This window comes from Spermophilus citellus (genome assembly GCF_964194105.1).
Source record: "Spermophilus citellus genome assembly, chromosome: 9".
NCBI lineage: Eukaryota > Metazoa > Chordata > Mammalia > Rodentia > Sciuridae > Spermophilus > Spermophilus citellus.
The window spans coordinates 29,200,056-29,221,768 of record NC_138191.1 but is presented as its reverse complement, the minus strand read 5'-3'; the positions used below and the strand labels follow the sequence as shown (position 1 = coordinate 29,221,768).

Sequence of the window (21,713 nt, the reverse complement as noted above, 5' to 3'; positions counted from 1 at the left end):
ACAATTAATGAGAGATACCTAGTACACTTTATCAAGTGTTTCCCTGTAGTGACATCATCTTGCAAAACTTTTGCACAGTATCACAGCTGGGCTGTTAATGTTGATATAGTCCAGATATGGAACAGTTGCCATAATGTTTGGAGCTGTAGTTTCCCTTTTGTTATTTTTTGACTCACTCATCTCTTAGATGCTTTCCTCTGTGCTCTTATTCATTGACCCAGGGATTAAGGTGAGTCAAGGGTCCTAATAGGTTTCACCTCTGTTTGATAAGACTGTTTTCATGTTGTCAAGAGTTTCTAGCAATGATGATTTTTTTGTTCATCTTGAAATAACTTGCCTGGAGTAAATACCATTTGGTTGGTATTTTAAGGCTTAAGATAGCCTTAAAATTCAGGAGAATATCTGGCCTGCTGTGAGCTCTGCTGGCTTAATTTCAGGCAGGTCACATGAAGGTGAAGTGTATGGGGGCTGTGATGGTACTAATTCCTTGAGATGTGGGCCCCCTAATCAAAGGTTCTTTTCCCCCAAAAGGACAGTTCTGCACAGAGGATGTGGATGAGTGCCTGCTGCAACCCAATGCCTGTCAGAATGGAGGCACCTGCACCAACCGTAATGGGGGGTATGGCTGTGTGTGTGTGAATGGTTGGAGTGGAGATGACTGTAGCGAGAACATCGACGATTGTGCCTTCGCCTCCTGCACTCCAGGCTCCACCTGCATTGACCGTGTGGCCTCCTTTGCTTGCATGTGCCCAGAGGGAAAGGCAGGTAAGGCCAATGGAAGGACAGAACTGGAGAGTGGGGGGTGGGGCAGTGAGCATTCAGGGCTTCTGCTGTATCTTTTGTCTGGCAGCTGTGCTCCATGAATTACCATCTGTAGGAACATACCACTCAGGACTGTTTTTCGGGAAATGTTATCTGCTAGCCAAAGATCTGGGAAGTTAGTCTCCTTCTTAGGACTTCTACTTCTAATCTTCACCTGTGCTTTGGTTTATTATCCTAGAAAATGAAAGCTAGGCTAGATGCAGTGGTGTACTCCTGTCATCCCAGCAGCCCTGGAGGCTGAGGCAGGAGGATTACAACTTCAAATCAGCCTCAGCACCTTTGCCCTAAGAAGCTTAATGAGACCCTGACTCAAAATAAAAAATAAAAAGGGCTGGGAACGTGGCCCAGTAGTAAAGTACCCCTTGGTTCAATTCCTGTTACTAAGAAAAAAGAAAGAAAAGAAAATGAAGGACAGTAACTGTGGTCTTTGGAGCATCTGCAGAACTCCTTAAGATCTTAGACTGAAAAGTACTTCAGAAATTCTTACTAGATGATGAATAAATGAATTCACAGGCTTAATTTTAAGAAGAAATAGTCCACTTACTAAGAAGGAATTGGCAGGAGAGACAGGAGGAGAAGTGCATTTCAATCCTCAATGTCTATGGAAATATTCCTCTAAAGGAGGGTTTCTTCATACTACAAAGTTAACCTTGCTCTTTCTGTGTAATAGCTTCTACTTCTAGAAGTATGACAGCAACATGGGGGTGGATGTGATGGAAAAAAGATGGTTTAGCCAAGAAAACTTTTTACCCAGCAGTTTTGAAATGTGGTTATATTTCTTCTGCCTTTCCAAAAGCCACACCTTCAGCTTTGAGGAATAAGCCTTAGTAAATAACAGACTGGAAAACTTAGTTCCCACTTGAACTCTGTGGAACAGGAAGCCTAGAATGTCCTCAGAAGCCTGAAGGCATCTGAGCCAAATGTCAATGCCATTAAACTGCCATTCTAGTAGAGGAGGATGACATCGGTTCCTGTTTTCTTTTGAGACTGGAGAGATGCATATGGGCCCATGACCATCAGGTAGAGCGACACTGGAGAAGGAAGATGTCAGATAAAACAGGATGCATGCAGTATTTGAATTTTATTTTAAAAATTTGTTGATCAGAAGTTCAATTTAACTCTGCATCTTCTATTTTATTTGCTAAATCTGACAATCCAGAGACTGTCTCCGTGTTCTGGAGTTACTCTTCTAATTTCTGGCCTATATGCATCTCTGCACTAGAAGAGATATCTAGTTGAGGGCTCAGGGTTGGATCATGGGCTTGTCTGAAGCAGCTAGCTGCTTTGCTGATGCTGCAGTGTGTCCCTGGATAGCACCAGGTGAAGGGGACATTGACTCTAAATCTTTGTTGGATTGTGAGGAACTTGGTGAAAGAGAAAGTTCTTCTCCAAATGAGAGATGTTCTCTCTCCACACTTGCCCCCACTCTGGCAGGTCTCTTATGTCATCTGGATGATGCCTGCATCAGCAATCCTTGCCACAAGGGGGCGTTGTGTGACACCAACCCCCTGAATGGGCAGTACATCTGCACCTGCCCACAGGGCTACAAAGGGGCAGACTGCACAGAAGATGTGGATGAGTGTGCCATGGGTGAGTACACAACCTTTCTCTGCTTCCAGTGGGTGTCAGATCAGCAAGTATTTCATCGGGAGCTCATGTTACTCCAGGAGCATGTTACATCCCAAATCTCAGATCTCCCCTATTAGGTATCCCTGTTTGCAATTAACTCTTCAGCCTAACCATACATTCCATTCTGGGAACTAAATATATGCAAGGTCTATACTTGATTTTTCTTATAAAGCCTTCCTCAGTGGCAGTTTGGGCTATAGAATACAGAAAACCCGGCACGGTGGCGCATGCCTGTAATCTCAATGGCTTGGTGGGCTAAGGCAGGAGGATTGTGAGTTCAAAGCCACCCTCAGCAAAAGTGAGTCATTAAGTAACTCAGTGAGACCCTGTCTCTAAATAAAATACAAAATGGGGCTGGGGATATGGCTCAGTGATCAAGTGCCCCTGAGTTCAGTCTCTGGTACCCATGCTCCCCCAAAAAAAGAGAATACAGAAAGGCACGAGAGTAAAGATTGCCTATTCCTTTTTTATTTTTATTTTTTCTTTGTAAGTTATGTAAGACACGAGAAGGTAGAAAGCTTAGGAAATACATCGTCAGATGCTCTTCTATAGTCTGCATTTGTGGAACTCTGGCCTGTGCTTAGGTCCTGATAATTGGTGCTTGTGTCTTGCAGCCAACAGCAATCCTTGTGAGCATGCTGGCAGGTGTGTGAACACAGATGGCAGCTTCCACTGCGAGTGTCTCAAGGGCTATGGGGGACCTCGATGTGAGATGGACATCAATGAGTGTCATTCAGACCCCTGCCAGAATGATGCCACCTGCCTGGATAAGATTGGAGGCTTCACCTGCCTGTGCATGCCAGGTAAATGTATGCCTTCATGCTGGGGTGTGAGATGAGAGGTGGCGCTGCACTTGTCCTAGGGAGCACTCAGGAACCAGGGGGAGTCCATGCACTGTATTAGCATTTTATTCCCTGACTGGTCACTTTAGGATGTCTGGGCTCCCAGGCATCTTTCTTTCTTTCTTACAGAGAAGCGTGCAAGATGGGAATTGGCAGAGCAATGTTGACCAAATTGAACAAGCTCTTTATGTCAAAGCCAGATGCATACCACAGAACATATCAGAGGCGATATACTATAAGACTTTTTAAAAAATAGCTAACTTTCTTGATCCTCCAATGTATTGCATAATACGTCCCATTCCATTAATGGAACTGGATCTTACCTGCAGCATATGCTTAGTGGTGCCCTGGAGCTCTTCTGCAGAAATAGTTCTTGAATCCTCAGAGGCCCAACTAACACTAGTGAAGTGACAGCTGAGGTGGCTGCTCTGGCTGATGAAGGATGCCAGCTGCTATAGCTGTGGACCATGCCCTGACTTTGACTTATACCTTGACTACAGTAGCAACCCACTTGGGTGGCATTTAGGAACTCAGGGGAGGGACACTTTGTGTCTGGCACTGTCTAGAATGTGTGCATTGACACAGAAAGCACTGTAGAGTCTGTTTGCATATTAGGTCTCACCAGTGTCTTATGAGGTAGCCCCTGTCACCTCTTCACAGTGACAAAGGTCTTTCACATTATCCATTAACCTAATTACAGGGACTATTTCTTGACATGGCAGAGTCCCTTAGTCTTGGCAGTAATATCCATGCTCATAGAAGTAGTAGCCATCTCTGCACACTGTGTTTTCTTGGCTGGAGTCCACCTCTGTGTCTTTCTGAGCCATATGTGGTCTGTTTTGTGTAGGCTTCAAAGGTGTGCATTGTGAACTAGAGATCAACGAATGTCAGAGCAACCCTTGTGTGAACAATGGGCAGTGTGTGGACAAAGTCAACCGCTTCCAGTGTCTCTGTCCCCCTGGTAAGTGCCCACCACCTGGCCCTGTTTCCTTCTGAAGTACAAAGCCTACTGACCATGGGAAGGGAGGGAACATATGTGTGGGCTATGCATGAGGAAATCATTAAAATGAAGACTTGGTGAGAGGCATGTGTGGAGGGATGGGGAATTGCTTTAGCTAGCCTATCTTCCAAGTCCTTTGTGGATGGAGGTCCAAGTCTGTTCTGGAATGGTCCATGACCTCTGTCTGTGTGTGTATTTCATAGCTCTCACTCCCACAGAAGCCACGGTTGTAGGCTGTTCAGGATTCCTTTTTCCCCCTATGGGTCATACTCTCAAAGCCCCTCTGTGAGGTTTTATTGTTTTGAGATTTTTTTCACCCCACAAATCCAAACAGACAACATGCATCCAGTTTCTTCTGCAAGAGCCTCTGTCTGTTATTTCCCTTCATGCTTTTGTTGAAGACATGCCAGTTGTCTCCCAGCAACTGTGGCCTGCCCACTTTGTCTCCAGAGAGAGGGTCCCTTTGCCTCTGAAGATCTGGGCGCTCATTTGAGGGCTCTATGTAGCATTTCATTTTCTCTTGCTCCCTCTAGAGCTGACATCACTCTAAAGGAGCAGTTGTGGAGACAAGAGGGCTTCTGACCCTGAGTTTCTCCCAGGTATCCTGGTCACCTGCTAGGGAGAACCACTGTGCTGACCCACAACATGGGCTCTAGTGGTAACCTAATCCACCTCCATGGGCATCATCCACTCAACAAGTAAGAAAGACACAGGATAGACTTTGACTTGGTCATTATTTTGCCTCCCCAAGGTTTCACGGGGCCGGTATGCCAGATTGACATTGATGACTGTTCCAGTACTCCGTGTCTGAATGGGGCCAAGTGTATTGATCACCCAAATGGTTACGAATGCCAGTGTGCTACTGGTAAGTGCCTGCTTACTTGTCATGCCCCAGGAATTTCCTCTGCACAAGGTGGCAATAGTCCTCTGATAACTTCTCTGTGTTAGAGACAGAGGGGCCTTTGCTCTAACACTCAGGGGCTGCCCTGTGTTAGAGCTGCTGATAGCAGACTTTCTGATGTTCTCATGGTTCCCTCCTATACCCCCTGTTCTTCCATCATGGTAGTGGTCTGGCCTGGATATTCCACTTATGTCCATGTCTTTTTGGCACATGGAGAGCAGTGAGCTTCCAGCTGGCTTGACTGACTCATTTGGGAAAGTAGGATTCCCATGGAAAGCTGTTCCACTGGGACTTCTCTATAGTTGCCCTTTTTGTCTCTTGAGGCCAGTGACCTGAAAAGGCTTAGGAGTCTACAGGCTGAGTGTGTGCAGGTGTGGAGGCTCAGACACAGTGGCTCTTAGGTATGTAGCAGCCGACAGGCAAGAGCTCTGGCTAGGAAGTTAGGGTTTCCTTGATGACTTCTGGTATTAGGATCCAAAGCATCTATTCACAGAGATGAACAGATCTGTGAACTTATGGCCCTTTTTTTACTTTGGAGAATATTTTATTAAGTCAAATGCCCCTTTTACATGTTTCCTTCTTTGTAGATAAGTAATGTCTAGAAAGCCTTTATTATCTGACTGCTTGAGGAAAAAAGTTAAAAATATAATTCAAGACAGTTATAAATATAATTCAAATTTATTTAGAAGAATTTGTAAAGAGTTGTAGGCATTGAATGAATGATTTCTTTCTGATTGTAGAAAAGCAAACAGTCACAAAATCACACACAGTGCTACTGTTTTTATATTAGACCTCCTTGTTGAGGTCAACTCCAATGAGCCACTGAACTTTTAAAAAATAACCTATTGTCCTTCATTGGAGAAACTCCAGTGTTTGTCCTCTTGTCACACCTAAGCTTACTGGAGAGAGGCTAAAAATCACCTTTTAGGGGGAAGGTGGGGGTTACCCAGGGGCACTTAACCACTTAGCCATACCTCCAGCCCTTTTTGTTTTTTATTTTGAGAGACGGTTTCACTAAGTTGCTTAGGGCCTTGCTAAGTTGCTGAGGCTGGATTTGAACTTAATGATCCTCCTGCCTCAGTCTCCTAAGCCATTGGGATTACAGGTGTGTACACCACACCCAGCTTGGATTCACTTTTTTAAAGGAGGATAGGCCTCCAAGAGTCTGTTGGGAAGGAGAAGAATGTGGGCATATCTAAATATTGAAAGGAGGAACACCCTTTTTCACTTAAATGCTCATAACTGTTACACTCACTTGTTTTGTTCAACAGGTATTTATTGAAAATCTCGTGTATATGCTTAATGCTTTGGAAGGGGTGAAGCAGAATAAAGTTCTCTGTCCTCCAAAGTCAGAAAGTCAGAATTGGGAATACTAGGTTCATGAAACCATTATTCAGTACATATGTTTTGGGTTTGGGAGAAAAAGAAATCAGATATTAAAAAAAAAGTCAAGAGCAGCTTCCCCTGAAACCCAGTAAGTCGGGAGGCTGAGGTTAAAGCCTTTGTGCTGTGAAATTAGTTATCAGTCTCAAAGGTGCATTAGTCCTGCCAATCTGATGTTCTTTATTTTGAGCACAGCTCCCCAGGCTCGCTTTCTAAATCAAAACAAACAACCAGTTCCCACTGCAGTAATATTCATTCAGATGTGGAATGTGTAGGGTACATAGATTAATTGCTCTTGGGTTCAGGTGTGTGGTATCTGGCTTTGAAGATTCCTTGGTAAAATTCCTTCCCAAGGTTTCACTGGTGTGTTATGTGAGGAGAACATCGACAACTGTGACCCTGATCCTTGCCACCATGGCCAGTGCCAGGATGGGATTGATTCCTACACTTGCATCTGCAACCCCGGGTACATGGGTGCCATCTGCAGTGACCAAATTGATGAATGTTATAGCAGCCCTTGCTTGAATGATGGGCGCTGCATTGACCTAGTGAATGGCTACCAGTGCAACTGCCAGCCGGGCACATCAGGTAAGCCTGCTCTGGTTATGTTGGGTTGGGGTTTTTCATTTCTTAAACACAATTTACACAGACCTCTCCAATTTTTTTTTTTTTTTAAAGAGAGAGGGAGAGAGAGAGAGAGAGAGAGAGAGAGAGAATTTTTAATATCTATCTTTTAGTTCTCGGCGGACACAACATCTTTGTTGGTATGTGGTGCTGAGGATCGAACCCGGGCCGCACGCATGCCAGGCGAGCGCGCTACCGCTTGAGCCACCTCCCCAGCCCCTCTCTCCAATTTTTTGACATTTGCACAGATACCTAAAAAATATTTCTGATTCTGAGAGGCCAGCCAAAGCCACAAGCATGAATATCTCCAACATAAATGGTTCTACTTTGGGGAGAAGTTAGAGACAATAATTGTGCCATTCCAGTGGTGTGTGTGTGTGTGTGTGTGTGTGTGTGTGTGTGTGTGTGTCTATGTGGTGTGTGTTTCATTTAATGGAGGCATATCACTTCAAAATATAAGATTATTTTTAGAATTGAAATGTGTCTTATTGAAATGTGGCTTGATAAATTTTCTTTAAGTCACTTTTATTGAGAATTGCCTGCATTCTTTCCATCCCTCCCTCCTTCCTTCCTTCCATTCACCTTTTTTTTCTTTCATGTTCAGTCTCTTTAATTTTGATGGTTTTCTTTTGTTGCTTATATCTACTGGGTCTTCAGGCATTGGGGAGACTCTAAAGGAGAGGACACACTTTGTTACACAGTAATTGTGAAGAATGGATAGACACTGCTGTCTGTCCTTAGAGTCCAGTGCTATTCCCTGACTGTGGTGGAAGGCTACATGGTAGGGGGAGAATCTGCTGCTCCTTCTGTGTGGAATTTGGAGTTGTTTTCTCTGAGAGAACATCTCACAGGTTTCACTGGCTTCTATTTTACATATTATAGGAATAAGTATGGACACAACTGTGATTAATAGAGGGAGTACTATGTCCCAGGTCAAAGGAAAATGTATTAGTGGAAGATTAACCAGTGTGTGCCTTTGCTAGAAGAAAAATTGCCAATATCAGGAGAAATTTATTGAGAAATCATCCTGGAAATGGACTATGTGGGTGGCAGAGGTAGGGGACATGGTTAGCTGCCTTCATTTTATAGTGTTATTTCCAAATCTATTTCTTCAAACTTGTAAAAGGCCCTAGTCTTCATCCAGGCCCTCACACATGCCAAGTTTGAAAACAAAGTCCTTTTTGACTTGCCTGAGCACAAGAAACACATCCCATTCCTTCAGAGCTGAGAAGGCCTGCCCCTCCCCATGTTTAGATAAGTCCCTTAAAGGGCTTGTAGATCTTTGTAAAACCTTCCAAAAGCACTTTGCTCCAGGGCTGGTCTCCAACATGAGAATTGCTGAATGAAAAGAAATTTGAGAGGTTTACCAGTACTTTCATGGCCTTTAGAATGGAGGTGCTACTGTGGGCCTTGCTGTCATTCTGGTATAACAGCCATGCTGGGAACCTGGATGAGAGGTGGGTTGATCAGCGCTTTGTTTCCTGTGGGATTACATCATTATGCCAGAAGGCATCAGGTGTGTTTTCTAGGGAGGGCATGGTATAAGTAGCTGTCACTAAGAGGCAAGGGGTAAATATCAATGTTGCGTAGCAGGCAGCATGGAGAGGGAAGCAAGGAAGGTCTCAGGGCCCTGCCAAATTCATTCCTGCAGCTGTTAAAAAAATTCATGCAAAGAACTGCCAGCAAAGTAAAGAAATGTTGGTCTCCATACTGTTTTCCATATTGGCTTCACTAATTTGCAGTCCCATCAGCAATATATGAGTGTGCCTTTTCCCCCACATCCTCTACAACACTTGTTTTTGTTTTTCTTCATAATAACTGCCATTCTGACTGGTATCTTAGAGTCGTTTTGATTTGCATTTCTCTACTTGCTAGAGATGATGAACATTTTTTCATATATTTGTTGATTGATTGTATATCCTCTTCTGAGAAGTGTCTGTTCATGTCCTTGGCCCATTTATTGTTTGGGTTATTTGTTTTTTTGGTGTTTATCATTTTGAGTTCTTTATATACCCTATAGATTAGTGCACTATCTGATGTGTGAGGGGCAAAAATTTGCTCCCAAGATGTAGGCTTTCTGTTCACCTCACAGATTGTTTCTTTTGATGAGAAGAAACTTTTTAGTTTGAGTCCATCCCATTTATTGATTCTTGGTTTTAATTCTTGTGCTGTAGGAGTCTTTTTTTTTTAATTTTTTTATTGGTTGTTCACAACATTACAAAGCTCTTGACATATCATATTTCATACATTAGATTGAAGTGGGTTATGAACCCCCAATTTTACCCCAAATGCAGATTGCAGAATCACATCGGTTACACATCCACAATTTTACATAATGCCCTATTAGTAATTGTTGTATTCTGCTACCTTTCCTATCCCCTACTCTCCCCCCTCCCCTCCCCTCCCAACTTCTCTCTCTACCCAATCTACTGTAATTCATTTCTCTCTTTGTTTATTTTCCCATTCCCCTCACAACCTCTTATATGTAATTTTGTTTAGCAATGAGGGTCTCCCTTCATTTCCATGCAATTTCCCTTTTCTCTCCCTTTCCCTCCCATCTCATGTCTCTGTTTAATGTTAATCTTTTCTTCCTACTCTTCCTCCCTGCTCTGTTCATAGTTGCTCTCATTATATCAAAGAAGACATTTGGTATTTGTTTTTTAGGGATTGGCTAGCTTCACTAAGCATAATCTGCTCTAGTGCCATCCATTTCCCTGCAAATTCTATGATGTTGTCATTTTTTATTGCTGCATAGTACTCCATTGTGTATAGATGCCACATTTTTTTTATCCATTCATCTATTGACGGGCATCTGGGTTGGTTCCACAGTCTAGCTATTCTGAATTGTGCTGCTATGAACATCGATGTGGCAGTATCCCTGTAGCATGCTCTTTTAAGGTCTTCAGGGAATAGTCCGAGAAGGGCAATAGCAGGGTCAAATGGTGGTTCCATTCCCAGCTTTCCCAGGAATCTCCAAACTGCTTTCCAAATTGGCTGCACCAATTTGCAGTCCCACCAGCAATGTACAAGTGTACCCTTTTCTCCACATCCTCGCCAGCACTTGTTGTTGTTTGACTTCATAGTGGCTGCCAATCTTACTGGAGTGAGATGGTATCTTAGGGTGGTTTTGATTTGCATTTCTCTGACTGCTAGAGATGGAGAGCATTTTTTCATGTACTTGTTGATTGATTGTATATCCTCCTCTGAGAAGTGTCTGTTCAGGTCCTTGGCCCATTTGTTGATTGGGTTATTTGTTATCTTATTGTCTAATTTTTTTGAGTTCTTTGTATACTCTGGATATTAGGGCTCTATCTGAAGTGTGAGGCGTAAAAATTTGTTCCCAGGATGTAGGCTCCCTATTTACCACTCTTATTGTTTCTTTTGCTGAGAAAAAACTTTTAAGTTTAATTAAGTCCCATTTGTTGATTCCAGTTGTTAACTCTTGTGCTATGGGTGTCCTATTAAGGAATTTGGAGCCCGACCCCACAATCTGTAGATCGGAGCCAACTTTTTCTTCTATCAGACGCAGAGTTTCTGATTTGATATCAAGCTCCTTGATCCATTTTGAGTTAACTTTTGTGCATGGCGAGAGAAAGGGATTCAGTTTCATTTTGTTGCCTATGGATTTCCAGTTTTCCCAACACCATTTGTTGAAGATGCTATCCTTCCTCCATTGCATGCTTATAGCCCCTTTATCAAATATAAGATAGTTGTAATTTTGTGGATTAGTCTCTGTGTCCTCTATTTTATACCATTGGTCCACCCGCCTGTTTTGGTACCAGTACCATGCTGTTTTTGTCACTATTGCTCTGTAATATAGTTTGAAATCTGGTATCGCTATACCACCTGATTCACACTTCCTGCTTAGAATTGCTTTTGCTATTCTGGGTCTTTTATTTTTCCATATGAATTTCATGATTGCTTTATCTATTTCTACAAGAAATGCCCTTGGGATTTTGATTGGCATTGCATTAAATCTATAGAGAACTTTTGGTAATATCGCCATTTTGATGATGTTAGTTCTGCCTATCCATGAACAGGGTATATTTTTCCATCTTCTAAGATCTTCTTCTACTTCTCTCTTTAGGGTTCTGTAGTTTTCATTGTATAAATCTTTCACCTCTTTTGTTAGGTTGATCCCCAAGTATTTTATTTTCTTTGAGGATATTGTGAATGGAGTGTTTTTCCTCATTTCCATTTCAGAAGTTTTGTCGCTGATATACAGAAATGCCTTTGATTTATGCGTGTTGATTTTATATCCTGCCACTTTGCTGAATTCATTTATTAGTTCTAGTAGTTTCTTTGTAGACCCTTTTGGGTCTTCTAGGTATAGAATCATGTCATCTGCAAATAGTGATAATTTAAGTTCTTCTTTTCCAATTTTTATGCCTTTAATTTCTTTCGTCTGTCTAATTGCTCTGGCCAGTGTTTCAAGAACTATATTGAATAGAAGTGGAGATAGAGGGCATCCCTGTCTTGTTCCGGATTTTAGAGGGAATGCCTTCAACTTTTGTCCATTCAGAATGATGCTAGCCTGAGGCTTAGCATAGATAGCTTTTACAATGTCAAGGTAAGTTCCTGTTATCCCTAGTTTTTCTAATGTTTTGAACATAAAGGCATGCTGTACTTTGTCGAATGCTTTCTCTGCATCTATCGAGATGATCATATGGTTCTTATCTTTAAGTCTATTGATGTGGTGAATAACATTTATTGATTTCCGTATGTTGAACCATCCTTGCATCCCAGGGATGAATCCTACTTGATCATGGTGCACTATTTTTTTGATGTGTTTTTGTATTTGATTCGCCAGAATTTTATTGAGGATTTTTGCATCTAGGTTCATTAGAGATATTGGTCTGTAGTTTTCTTTCTTTGAGGTGTCTTTGTCTGGTTTCGGGATCAGGGTGATGTTGGCCTCATAGAATGAATTTGGAAGAGCTCCCTCTTTTTCTATTTCCTGAAATAACTTGAAAAGTATTGGTATTAATTCTTCTTTAAAGGTTTTGTAAAACTCTGCTGTATACCCATCCGGTCCTGGGCTTTTCTTGGTTGGTAGTCTTTTGATGGCTTCTTCAATTTCATCCATTGATATTGGTCTGTTCAGATTGTGTGTATCCTCCTGACTCAGTCTGGGCAAATCATATGACTTAAGAAATTTATCGATGTCTTCACTATCCTCTATTTTATTGGAATATAGGTTTTCAAAATAATTTCTAATTGTCTTCTGTATTTCTGTAGCATCTGTTGTGATATTTCCTTTTTCATCCCGTATGTTAGTAATTTGAGTTCTCTCTCTTCTTCTCTTCGTTAGCATGGCTAAAGGTCTGTCGATCTTATTTATTTTTTCGAAGAACCAACTTTTAGTTTTGTTAATTTTTTCAATAGTTTCTTTTGTTTCAATTTCATTGATTTCCGCTCTGATTTTAATTATTTCTTGCCTTCTGCTACATTTTCTGTTGTTTTGCTCTTCCTTTTCTAGGGCTTTGAGTTGGAGTGTGAGCTCATTTATTTGTTGGTTTCTTCTTTTTTTGAGGAATGACCACCAGGTGATGAATTTTCCTCTTAAAACTGCTTTCATTGTGTCCCATAGATTCCGATATGTTGTGTCTGTATTTTCGTTTATCTCTAAGAATTTTTTGATTTCCTCCTTTATGTCTTCTGTAACCCATTGATCATTCAGTAATATATTGTTCATTTTCCATGTGATGTAGGATTTTTCCTTCCTTCTTTTATCATTGATTTCCAGTTTCATTCCATTATGATCAGATAAAATGCATGGTATTATCTCCACCCCTTTATATTTACTGAGGGTTGCCCTATGGCATAATATATGGTCTATTTTTGAGAAGGATCCATGTGCTGCTGAGAAAAAAGTATAGCCATTTGATGATGGTTGATACATTCTATATAAGTCAGTTAAGTCTAGGTTATTGATTGTGGTATTGAATTCTATAGTTTCTTTATTCAACTTTTGTTTGGAGGATCTGTCCAATGGTGAGAGAGGTGTGTTGAAGTCACCCATAATTATTGTGTTGTGGTCTATTTGATTCTTGAATTTGAGGAGAATTTGTTTTATGAATGTCGCAGCACCATTATTTGGTGCGTAAATATTGATAATTGTTATGTCTTGTTGGTGAATGGTTCCTTTTAACAGTATATAATGACCTTCTTTATCCCTTTTGATTAACTTAGTCTTGAAGTCGATTTTTTTCGATATGAGGATGGCCACCCCTGCTTGCTTGCGAGGACCGTGTGCGTGGTATATTTTTTCCCATCCTTTCACCTTCAGCCTGTGTATGTCTTTTCCAATCAGATGTGTCTCCTGGAGGCAGCATATTGTTGGATTTGTTTTTTTTAATCCATGATACCAGCGTATGTCACTTTATTGGAGAGTTTAAGCCATTAACATTCAGACTTACTATTGATATGTGGTTTGAACTTCCATCCATGTTTGATTGTTTATCCTTTTTTTAAAAAAAATTTTAGTTTGTTTCTCCATGATTGTCTTTCCCCTCGCCCTCTGTCTTTACTGAGGCACTTCCCACTGATGGTTTTGGTTATTGTTTTTCATTTCTTCTTCTTGTAGTGTTTTGCTCAAAATGCTTTGCAATGCTGGTTTTCTGGCTGCAAATTCTTTTAACTTTTGTTTATCATGAAAGATTTTTATTTCGTTGTCATACCTGAAGCTTAATTTTGCTGGATACAGAATTCTTGGTTGGCATCCATTGTCTTTCAGTGTTTGAAATACATTGTTCCATGACCTTCTTGCTTTCAGTGTCTGTGATGAAAAGTCCGTTGTTAACCGTATTGGTTTACCCCTAAATGTAATCTGTCTCCTTTCTCTTGTAGCTTTTAATATTTTCTCTTTGTTCTGTATATTGGATATCTTCATAACAATGTGTCTTGGCGTTGGTCTACTGTGATTTTGTGTGCTCGGTGTCCTGTATGCATCTTCAATTTGTATATCTGTTTCCTTTTTTATTTCTGGAACGTTTTCTGTAATTATTTCATTCAGCAGTTTTCTCATTCCCTTGGTTTGAATCTCTGTATCTTCTTCTATCCCGATGACTCGTAAGTTTGGTTTCTTCATGTTATCCCATAACTCTTGGATGTTTTTCTCGTGATTTTTTACCAGCCTTTCTGAGTTGGCTAGACTCTTTTCAAGATGATATATTTTGTCTTCATTATCTGACCTTCTGGTTTCTACTTGCTCCACTCTGTTAGTGATACTCTCAATTGAGTTTTTAATTTGGTTTATCGTTTCCTTCATTTCTAGAATTATTGTTTGATTATTTTTTATAATCTCTATCTCCTGATAAAGATGCTTAACTTCTTCTTTTATCTGTTTATGAAATTCATTCTCGATGTGTTCTTTCGCTGCTTGAATTTGCTGTCTTGTATCCTCTTTAAGGTTCCATTCCATCTGTCTAAGGTGTTCCTTGAGTTCTTTATATGACCATTTTTCTGATGACTCTAGGTCCTCCTGAATATTTAGGCTGTCCTGCATTGTTTGTACTCCTTTTCTTCCTTGTTTTTTGAAGCTGCTCATGTTACTTCTTGTTCTGTTTGACTCCTGAGTTACTGTTGACTCCTGTAAATTAATTTGATGCTTGGGAGGAAAGGTATTTGAAGGGAAGGTTAGAAGTCTCTAAAGAGAATGAGAGTAGGCAGGTAGAATTCAAGGAAAGGGGGGATAAGAAAAATGAAAATACTAAAGAAGAAAAAAATAGGAACTAAAAAAGAAAAAAATTAAAATAAAATAAAATAAAATAATAATAATAATTTAAAAAATTTAAATTAAAATTAGTAGAAAAAAAACTAAAAAAAATATTTTGTAAAAAAAAATTAGTAAAACAACAAGAAAGAAAAAAATGAAAATGAAAGAAAAACCCAAATCAAAAAAAAGAGAAAAGAAAAAGAAAAAAAAAAACCTAATAAATTCCGTCTTAGAGTTTGATTAACTTCTCTTCCAGTAGATGGCGCTGTGCCCACCAGGTCAAGTTTCTCCTGTCAATACGCGGGAACCAATCACTGTGCAGCCCCTCATCCCAGACTGGACGAGTCTCCAATCCTGAGTGTCTAGGGCCTCCTCTTGTGTTTAGTCACTTCCCACTTTTTCTCTAGCCAGGCCCCTCTCACCACAATACTGGCTACACGCCAGGTCTGCTACTCCCGAGAGCCCTGTTTTCATGAACGACTGGGCACACTCTTCCAGTTTGCCATTCCCTCAGACCCTAAGTTTGTAGAGCTTGGGGCTGAGAATCCTCAGTGGATTTTACTTGCCCTCCGGTATCCACTTCCCCGTAGCTGGTGCAAGAGACCTCAGCAGTCAGCCCTGTTGGGAGCGGTAGTTCCGCGCCGCGGGTCCCACACCACCTCTGATTCCCTCGGGCTGGCTGTAGCACTCACAATAGAGCTGGGAGGGGCCCTTATGGGAGAGCTGGGAGGGGCCCTTAAGGTTTTCCCGATGTGTGGAGAGGGAAGGCTATGGGATCACACACCTGTAGCTGCCGGTTTCAACGAAGTTATCTCCTCCGCAGCAGTCTGATGACCAACATTACAGTGTTGACAAGGCGACTCATTAATTAGATCCTCTCCATTGACACTGGCCCCTGGGTCTGCAATCGGGGGTCCTTCAGCATAGTGTTCACATGCTCAGAACCTGATGGTCCACAGACCCGGGGTTTCCCTCTGAGCACCAGGCTGACTCAATGAAACCAAGGACCTGGGCTCCTTGTACAATTCACCTCTACCATCTTCTTTTCATGCTTAGTAACTCACATCCACATGATGGTTGCCACATTTCCAGTCATCACTGCTTATTCACACTGGAGAACTGCCCCTTGACGCCCGCACCTGGGGCCTAATCCCACATGATGAAGATTAGGGCTTTGACCCAGCTATCCCTGTCCTCTGTCTATACCCAAAGGACTTAAAAACAGCATACTACAGGGACACCGCCACATCAATGTTTATAGCAACACAATTACGATGGCTAAACTGTGGAATCAACCTGGATGCCCTTCAGTAGATGAATGGATTAAAAAAATGTGGCATATATACACAATGAAATATTACTCAGCAATAAAAGAGAATAAAATCATGGCATTTGCAGGTAAATGGATGCAGTTGGAGGAGATAATGCTAAGTGAAGTTAGCCAATCCAAAAAAAAAAAAAAAGGCGAATGTTTTCTCTGATATAAGGTGACTGGCTCATAGTGGGGTAGGAAGAGGGAGCATGGGAGGGATAGACAAACTCTAGATAGAGCAGAGGGGTGGGAGGTGAAGGAAGGGGGCAGGGAGTTAGCAATGATGGTGGCATGTGATGGACATCATTTTCCAAAGTACATGTATGAAGACATGAATTGGTGTGAACATACTTCATATGCAATCAGAGATATGAAAAATTGTGTTCTATATGTGTAATAAGAATTGTGATGCATTCTGCTGTCATGTATTTAAAAAATAAAAGCAATTTAAAAAAAAAAAAAGAAATGTTGGTCTGTAGTGGGTGGAGAAAGAACTGACATGTGTCAGGGGCCTGCTTGGAACATCCATTAATTGAGGCAGTGCAGAATAAGACAGTGCAACACTAAAGGCAATTCCATATTTGTTTAAAGATCATCCTGAGCTTTAGCTTTTAGCACTGATCGTCAGTGTCAAGCTTAAGGTGATGGATCCAAGTTCTAAATTCTAATTTTGATTGTAAAGCCCAAATTTAGTTTCAGCATTAAGTACTATCACTTGTTTCCCTCAAAATGACCGGTTTCTTTCTTTCACTTAATATTTGCTAAACACTCAAGTCTGATGAACTTTGGCTTATCTGTCAGTTGTTCTTTCAACTACATGGGGTTTCATACAGAAGGCAGCTATTTCAGCTCACAACTTGAACAGTTGCGTGACTGCTTCTCCTGATATGATGTTCACACCTGTATGCACAGAAATTCTTCTGTGCTTCCCCTTTCATCACATATAACAGGGGAGGTACATTTGAGGTTCAAGATTTAATGAAGTTACGATGTTTATAGTTTTAACCTCTTTGCCAAAGCCATTTTTAGGTGAACTGTCTCTTGTGTTTATTTAACTGTGGGCAGCATGGATGTGAAGATACAGTAACTACTAGCACAATTTAGTTCCACTACCTGATTCCCGCCACATGCCAACAGTTTTATCCCCATTGCCTTTGCAAACATCAGTGTGAATGTCAACACAGAAAAAAAAAAAAAAAAAGCAAGTAATAGCTTTGTGTGAGTAATAAAATCCTTCTGACTTCAAGGTTCTCCTGAAAGAGTCTGTGGACTATACTTTGAGAAGTGCTGCTGTGTTCTGTCCAGGGCTGCCTGGATTACATTTAGACTTCTTACTCCACAGCATCACAAACAAAAGCTGGGTTATGTCTGTGATAATGTGGAATGATTTCTCTTTGATTCTCCTTTTAGGGATTAATTGTGAAATCAATTTTGATGACTGTGCTAGCAACCCTTGTATCCATGGTGCTTGTATGGATGGCATCAATCGTTACAGTTGTGTCTGCTTGCCAGGATTCACAGGTAATGCTTCATGCACTTCAGCCCCATCACTTTGGGAAAATGGGACATCTGAGGGAAAAATCACTTTTCAAATGTCTCTTCTTTCTTGGTGTCTCTGGAAGGTTTGAAATCTGCTTCTGTACTTCTCTGATCCAGTTTTCTGCTCATAAATCTTCCTTAAACTGAAACATGCCATATTTCATTTATTAGATTTTACCATCATTGTGCTTGAATTAAGTTACCTCCAAAGCCAACTTTATTTTCCTGCAAGCAGTAGTTGGTACCTTCTGTAAATCCATATGCGAGGTAAACTTGCAAAACAGCACTTTTTGTCTCATGTCCTTCCTCTTTTGGGGAGACTATTTAATAAAATTGTAACTTGAGGGGACCACCTTAATTTGCCTGCATGAGCAAGATCTTTCTGTGCAGGAGGAAGAAAATAAGTGGCTAAAATAGCTTAGCAAGTCATTCCTACTGAAGTACAAATAGCTAGAACACTAGCACTTGCAAACCTGTGCACACGGGCACATCCATGCATCTCTCTCCTCTTTCCTTGTTAATATTACCTTTCTTTTTACCTTCCTGTAAAAAGTTCCTGAGGCTACTGAGGAAACCCAGCCCCTCACTGACATCTAAGCTGCTACAGGCACCATGAGAGGGATTCACAATGTATTCTATTCTTTCCTGTCAGTGCCACAGACAAGTAGGCCTTAATGTAATACCCTTTAATAATGACCATGTGGTCATTTGCACTCCAGGTGAGAGACTCCTTATGAGCTTTTGGCAGAGGCAGCAGGAGCCAAATGAAGAATGTCTGCCATTGCCATGTGTTCTCTAGTTCACAAGCACTTTTCCAGTTTGTATGATTGTTGTTGCTAGACAGGAATGTTTGTGGCTCCAGTGATTCCTGTTCATTGGAAATCAACGAGAAGCTTTCAAGCCAAGACCATGCAGTAGTGTGGTGGCCTGATGGACTTGTGCATCCTGAAAACTGTCACTCCAGTATTAGGTGGCAGCCAACAGAATGCATGGAAATTCCTGCTATTAGGATAATAGGTGCACTGTTGTTAAATGGATAATATGAAGAAAATAGCTAGCACATATTTTGAGCTATGCATCAAATTAAGTGCCAAGTCACAATTGTCACAGCTGTTTTGTTCCTCTGGTATTGATGAGAAATCCAGAGCTTAGAGAGGTGAAGTGATATTATCGGTGTACTAGGATTCTACCCCAGACATCTGATCCCAGAGCCCTGGTTAATTTGTGGATTTATATAAGACTTATTTAGTTTTCTCAAATGTCAGTGCATCATATTCTTTCTCTTTTTAACATTCAGCAACCCAGCAAGGTCAAGGAGGGAGGGCGCATAGGGCTAAAAATATTCTAAATAAACTTAAGGTAAAGTATGAAACTGCATAACCAAGAAATGGAATGTTTTGATTACTGGGCGGTACCCTGTTCTTGGAACTGTTTTCTGTGTCTGACATTTTTTTTTTTTTAAATCAGTAGCTGAAAATATCTAAGATGACTGTGGTATATACTCACGAGTGGTAAATGTGGTAAAGTGTTTTATTCTTTCCCCTGTTTTAATTTAATACATTCCCCCTATTATTTTAATAACAGCTTTAAAAGACTTAAGGGATGGTTTTGTTTTTGTTTTTTCTTTCTGTAAGACTAAGTTCTCTGTTCTATTCAAAAAGGATTTCTTGAAACTTTTTGAATAAATGGGAGAAAGAAAGGAATCATGTGATAATCCTGTGAACTACTTTTCAGTTTTACATAGCACCACATTCATTATCTTGAATTCTCCAATAGTCCAGAAAGGAAATTCTGCCATCCTCATTTAATAAATAAGGCAGCTGAGAGACAGAGCTTGATATGCCCATATCCTTAGCTAGTAAGTTGCAGAGAGGGCTGTGAATTCTCAGAAGGCAGGAACTTCCCTTTATTATCCTTCTAGCAATATCTAGCACAGAAGAATACTCAATAAATGTTGCTGGATGAATGAGTTGAGTAAATTGTACTCAAAATAAAGCACTTCTCTTATTCAACCCAGACCCTAATGCCTGGACTAAACACCAGTTCACTGAGAATTCATCAAGTACCTACCAAGTAGGAAAGACAGGGTAACTTCTCATTTCAGTAATTGCTGAGCCGGGGACTAGAGTTGTGGCTCAGTGGTAGAGGGCTTGCCTAACACATGTGAGGCACTGGGTTTGATCCTTGGCACTACATAAAAACAAATAAATAAAACAAAGATATTGTGCCCAACTACAACTAAAAAAAAGATATATATCTTTGTTTTATTTATTTGTTTTTATGTGGTGCCAAGGATCAAACCTAGCACCTCACAGGCAAGCCCTCTACCACTAAGCCACAACCCCAGCCCCTAAAAAAATATATTTAAAAAAAATTGCTGAGCCCCACAACAGACATGATTCACACTGAGCATTTTTGGTGCTCTGTGGACATTCCACGAAGGCATGACCTTTCTGGTGGAGCTACTGCTGAAGACTGCACAAGCCACTTAAAACTCTCATAAAAAGATTGCTTGAAAATTTGTTCTGGGAAGAATTTTAAAGCAAATGAAGGGCTGGGGATGTAGTTCAGTGGTAGAATATTTGCCCAGCATGTACAAGGCCCCAAGTTTGATGACCAGCACTGCAAAGAAAAAAGAGAGGGAAAGGAACGGGAGGGCAGAGGAGAGGAGAGACTCAAGAGGCTGAGGTGGAAGGATTGCTTGAGCCCAAGATTTGAACACTAGCCTGGATTGCATAGTGAGACACCATCTCTCAACAAAATAAAACAAAGCCAAAAACAAACAAACAAACAAACAAACAAAAATGAATGAAGAAAACTTGAGAGCATCTGTGGAGATGCTTCCCAAAAAGGACCACAAGTGGAAAGGCTGTTTCCTTTCATACTCTACTGGATTGCAAGCCATGGACAGCCTAGCAGTTGAAGAGCTGTGGTTCATATTTTGGTGCCATTGGCAAACATCTAAAAGAATCAGTGGTCAAGGCCAAGGAAATAGCATTTTAAAACGAGTTATTAATAAAACACTTAGAGAAAAATAGCATCCACTTCCAGATTATGGGTCTTTACCACAAGAACCACCAATAATGGTTTAGAGAGCAACAGAGAGTGAAAAAAATGTTAATACCCATACTTTAAAGGGTGTGTGTCTATTTCATTTGGAATTTCCTGTTCTAAATGCAGGGTTGCTCTTTCTTATATTTAAAAAAAAATGTGTATTTTTTATCTGAGTCAGAAAATTGTATTCTTGGTAATTCATATGTTCATGGCAGTTGCTTGATTCCATTTATTTACAAAATTATGGGCAATTTAAAAATTTCACATCATTTAAAAATATATAGTCAAATCTCAATTATTATAAATTTAACAAATAAAAACACTTGTATAACTGGCCCATTGTCACATTATTCACCCAAATGACAGCGAAGAACTAGGCTATTGCAGACTTCTTTTCAAAGTTCAATCTTGGGTATGGCTTGGAAGAAGAACACACTCACTTCAGTTTCACGTACTCCCAGCATCTATCAACATTGTTAAAGAATGAAAAATATAATTGTTTAGTGCAGAATTTCTTAACCTAATGTTTGAACCACCCGCATGTTTTAAAATGTGGCTGTTGGGCCCCACCCATCACAATCTATGCAGTAGGGCCTAAGGATCTCATTTTGAGCAAGAACTTTAAGTGGCTATTTTGCACATTAAAGTTTGAGAACCATTATTTAGACTGAGAGATAATGGTGTTTTCTTAGTTTTTAGGGAGCCGTAAAATTATGTTTAGAAACTCTACTTTCTGAGGCAGAAAATGGAGTAAATGATACTCTTAAGAATCAAAACAAAATGCCTTTCTTTTTAATCAATTTCATCATTAAACTAAGTTAATAGTCCATTGACTTAAGCATTCTAGTTCACCATAGGTAATAGTCCATTGACATAGCATTCTAGCTCAC

The 21,713-nt window shown here is 40.6% G+C and overlaps 1 protein-coding gene across 3 annotated transcripts in view; it reads left to right on the top strand.

Moving 5' to 3' along the window:
- The window catches only part of NOTCH2 (notch receptor 2), a 163,858-nt gene that overhangs the window by 94,980 nt on the left and 47,165 nt on the right, over positions 1-21,713 (top strand). For 2 of the 3 annotated variants that reach the window (XM_081308318.1, XM_081308316.1), the window contains exons 6-12: positions 532-765; positions 2,257-2,412; positions 3,066-3,254; positions 4,141-4,254; positions 5,045-5,158; positions 6,932-7,165; positions 17,641-17,751. In XM_081308318.1, the coding sequence (XP_081164444.1) occupies positions 532-765; positions 2,257-2,412; positions 3,066-3,254; positions 4,141-4,254; positions 5,045-5,158; positions 6,932-7,165; positions 17,641-17,751 (1,152 nt within the window). The remainder of the gene's footprint in view (positions 1-531; positions 766-2,256; positions 2,413-3,065; positions 3,255-4,140; positions 4,255-5,044; positions 5,159-6,931; positions 7,166-17,640; positions 17,752-21,713) is intronic. The other variant, XM_081308317.1, reaches the window with a different exon arrangement.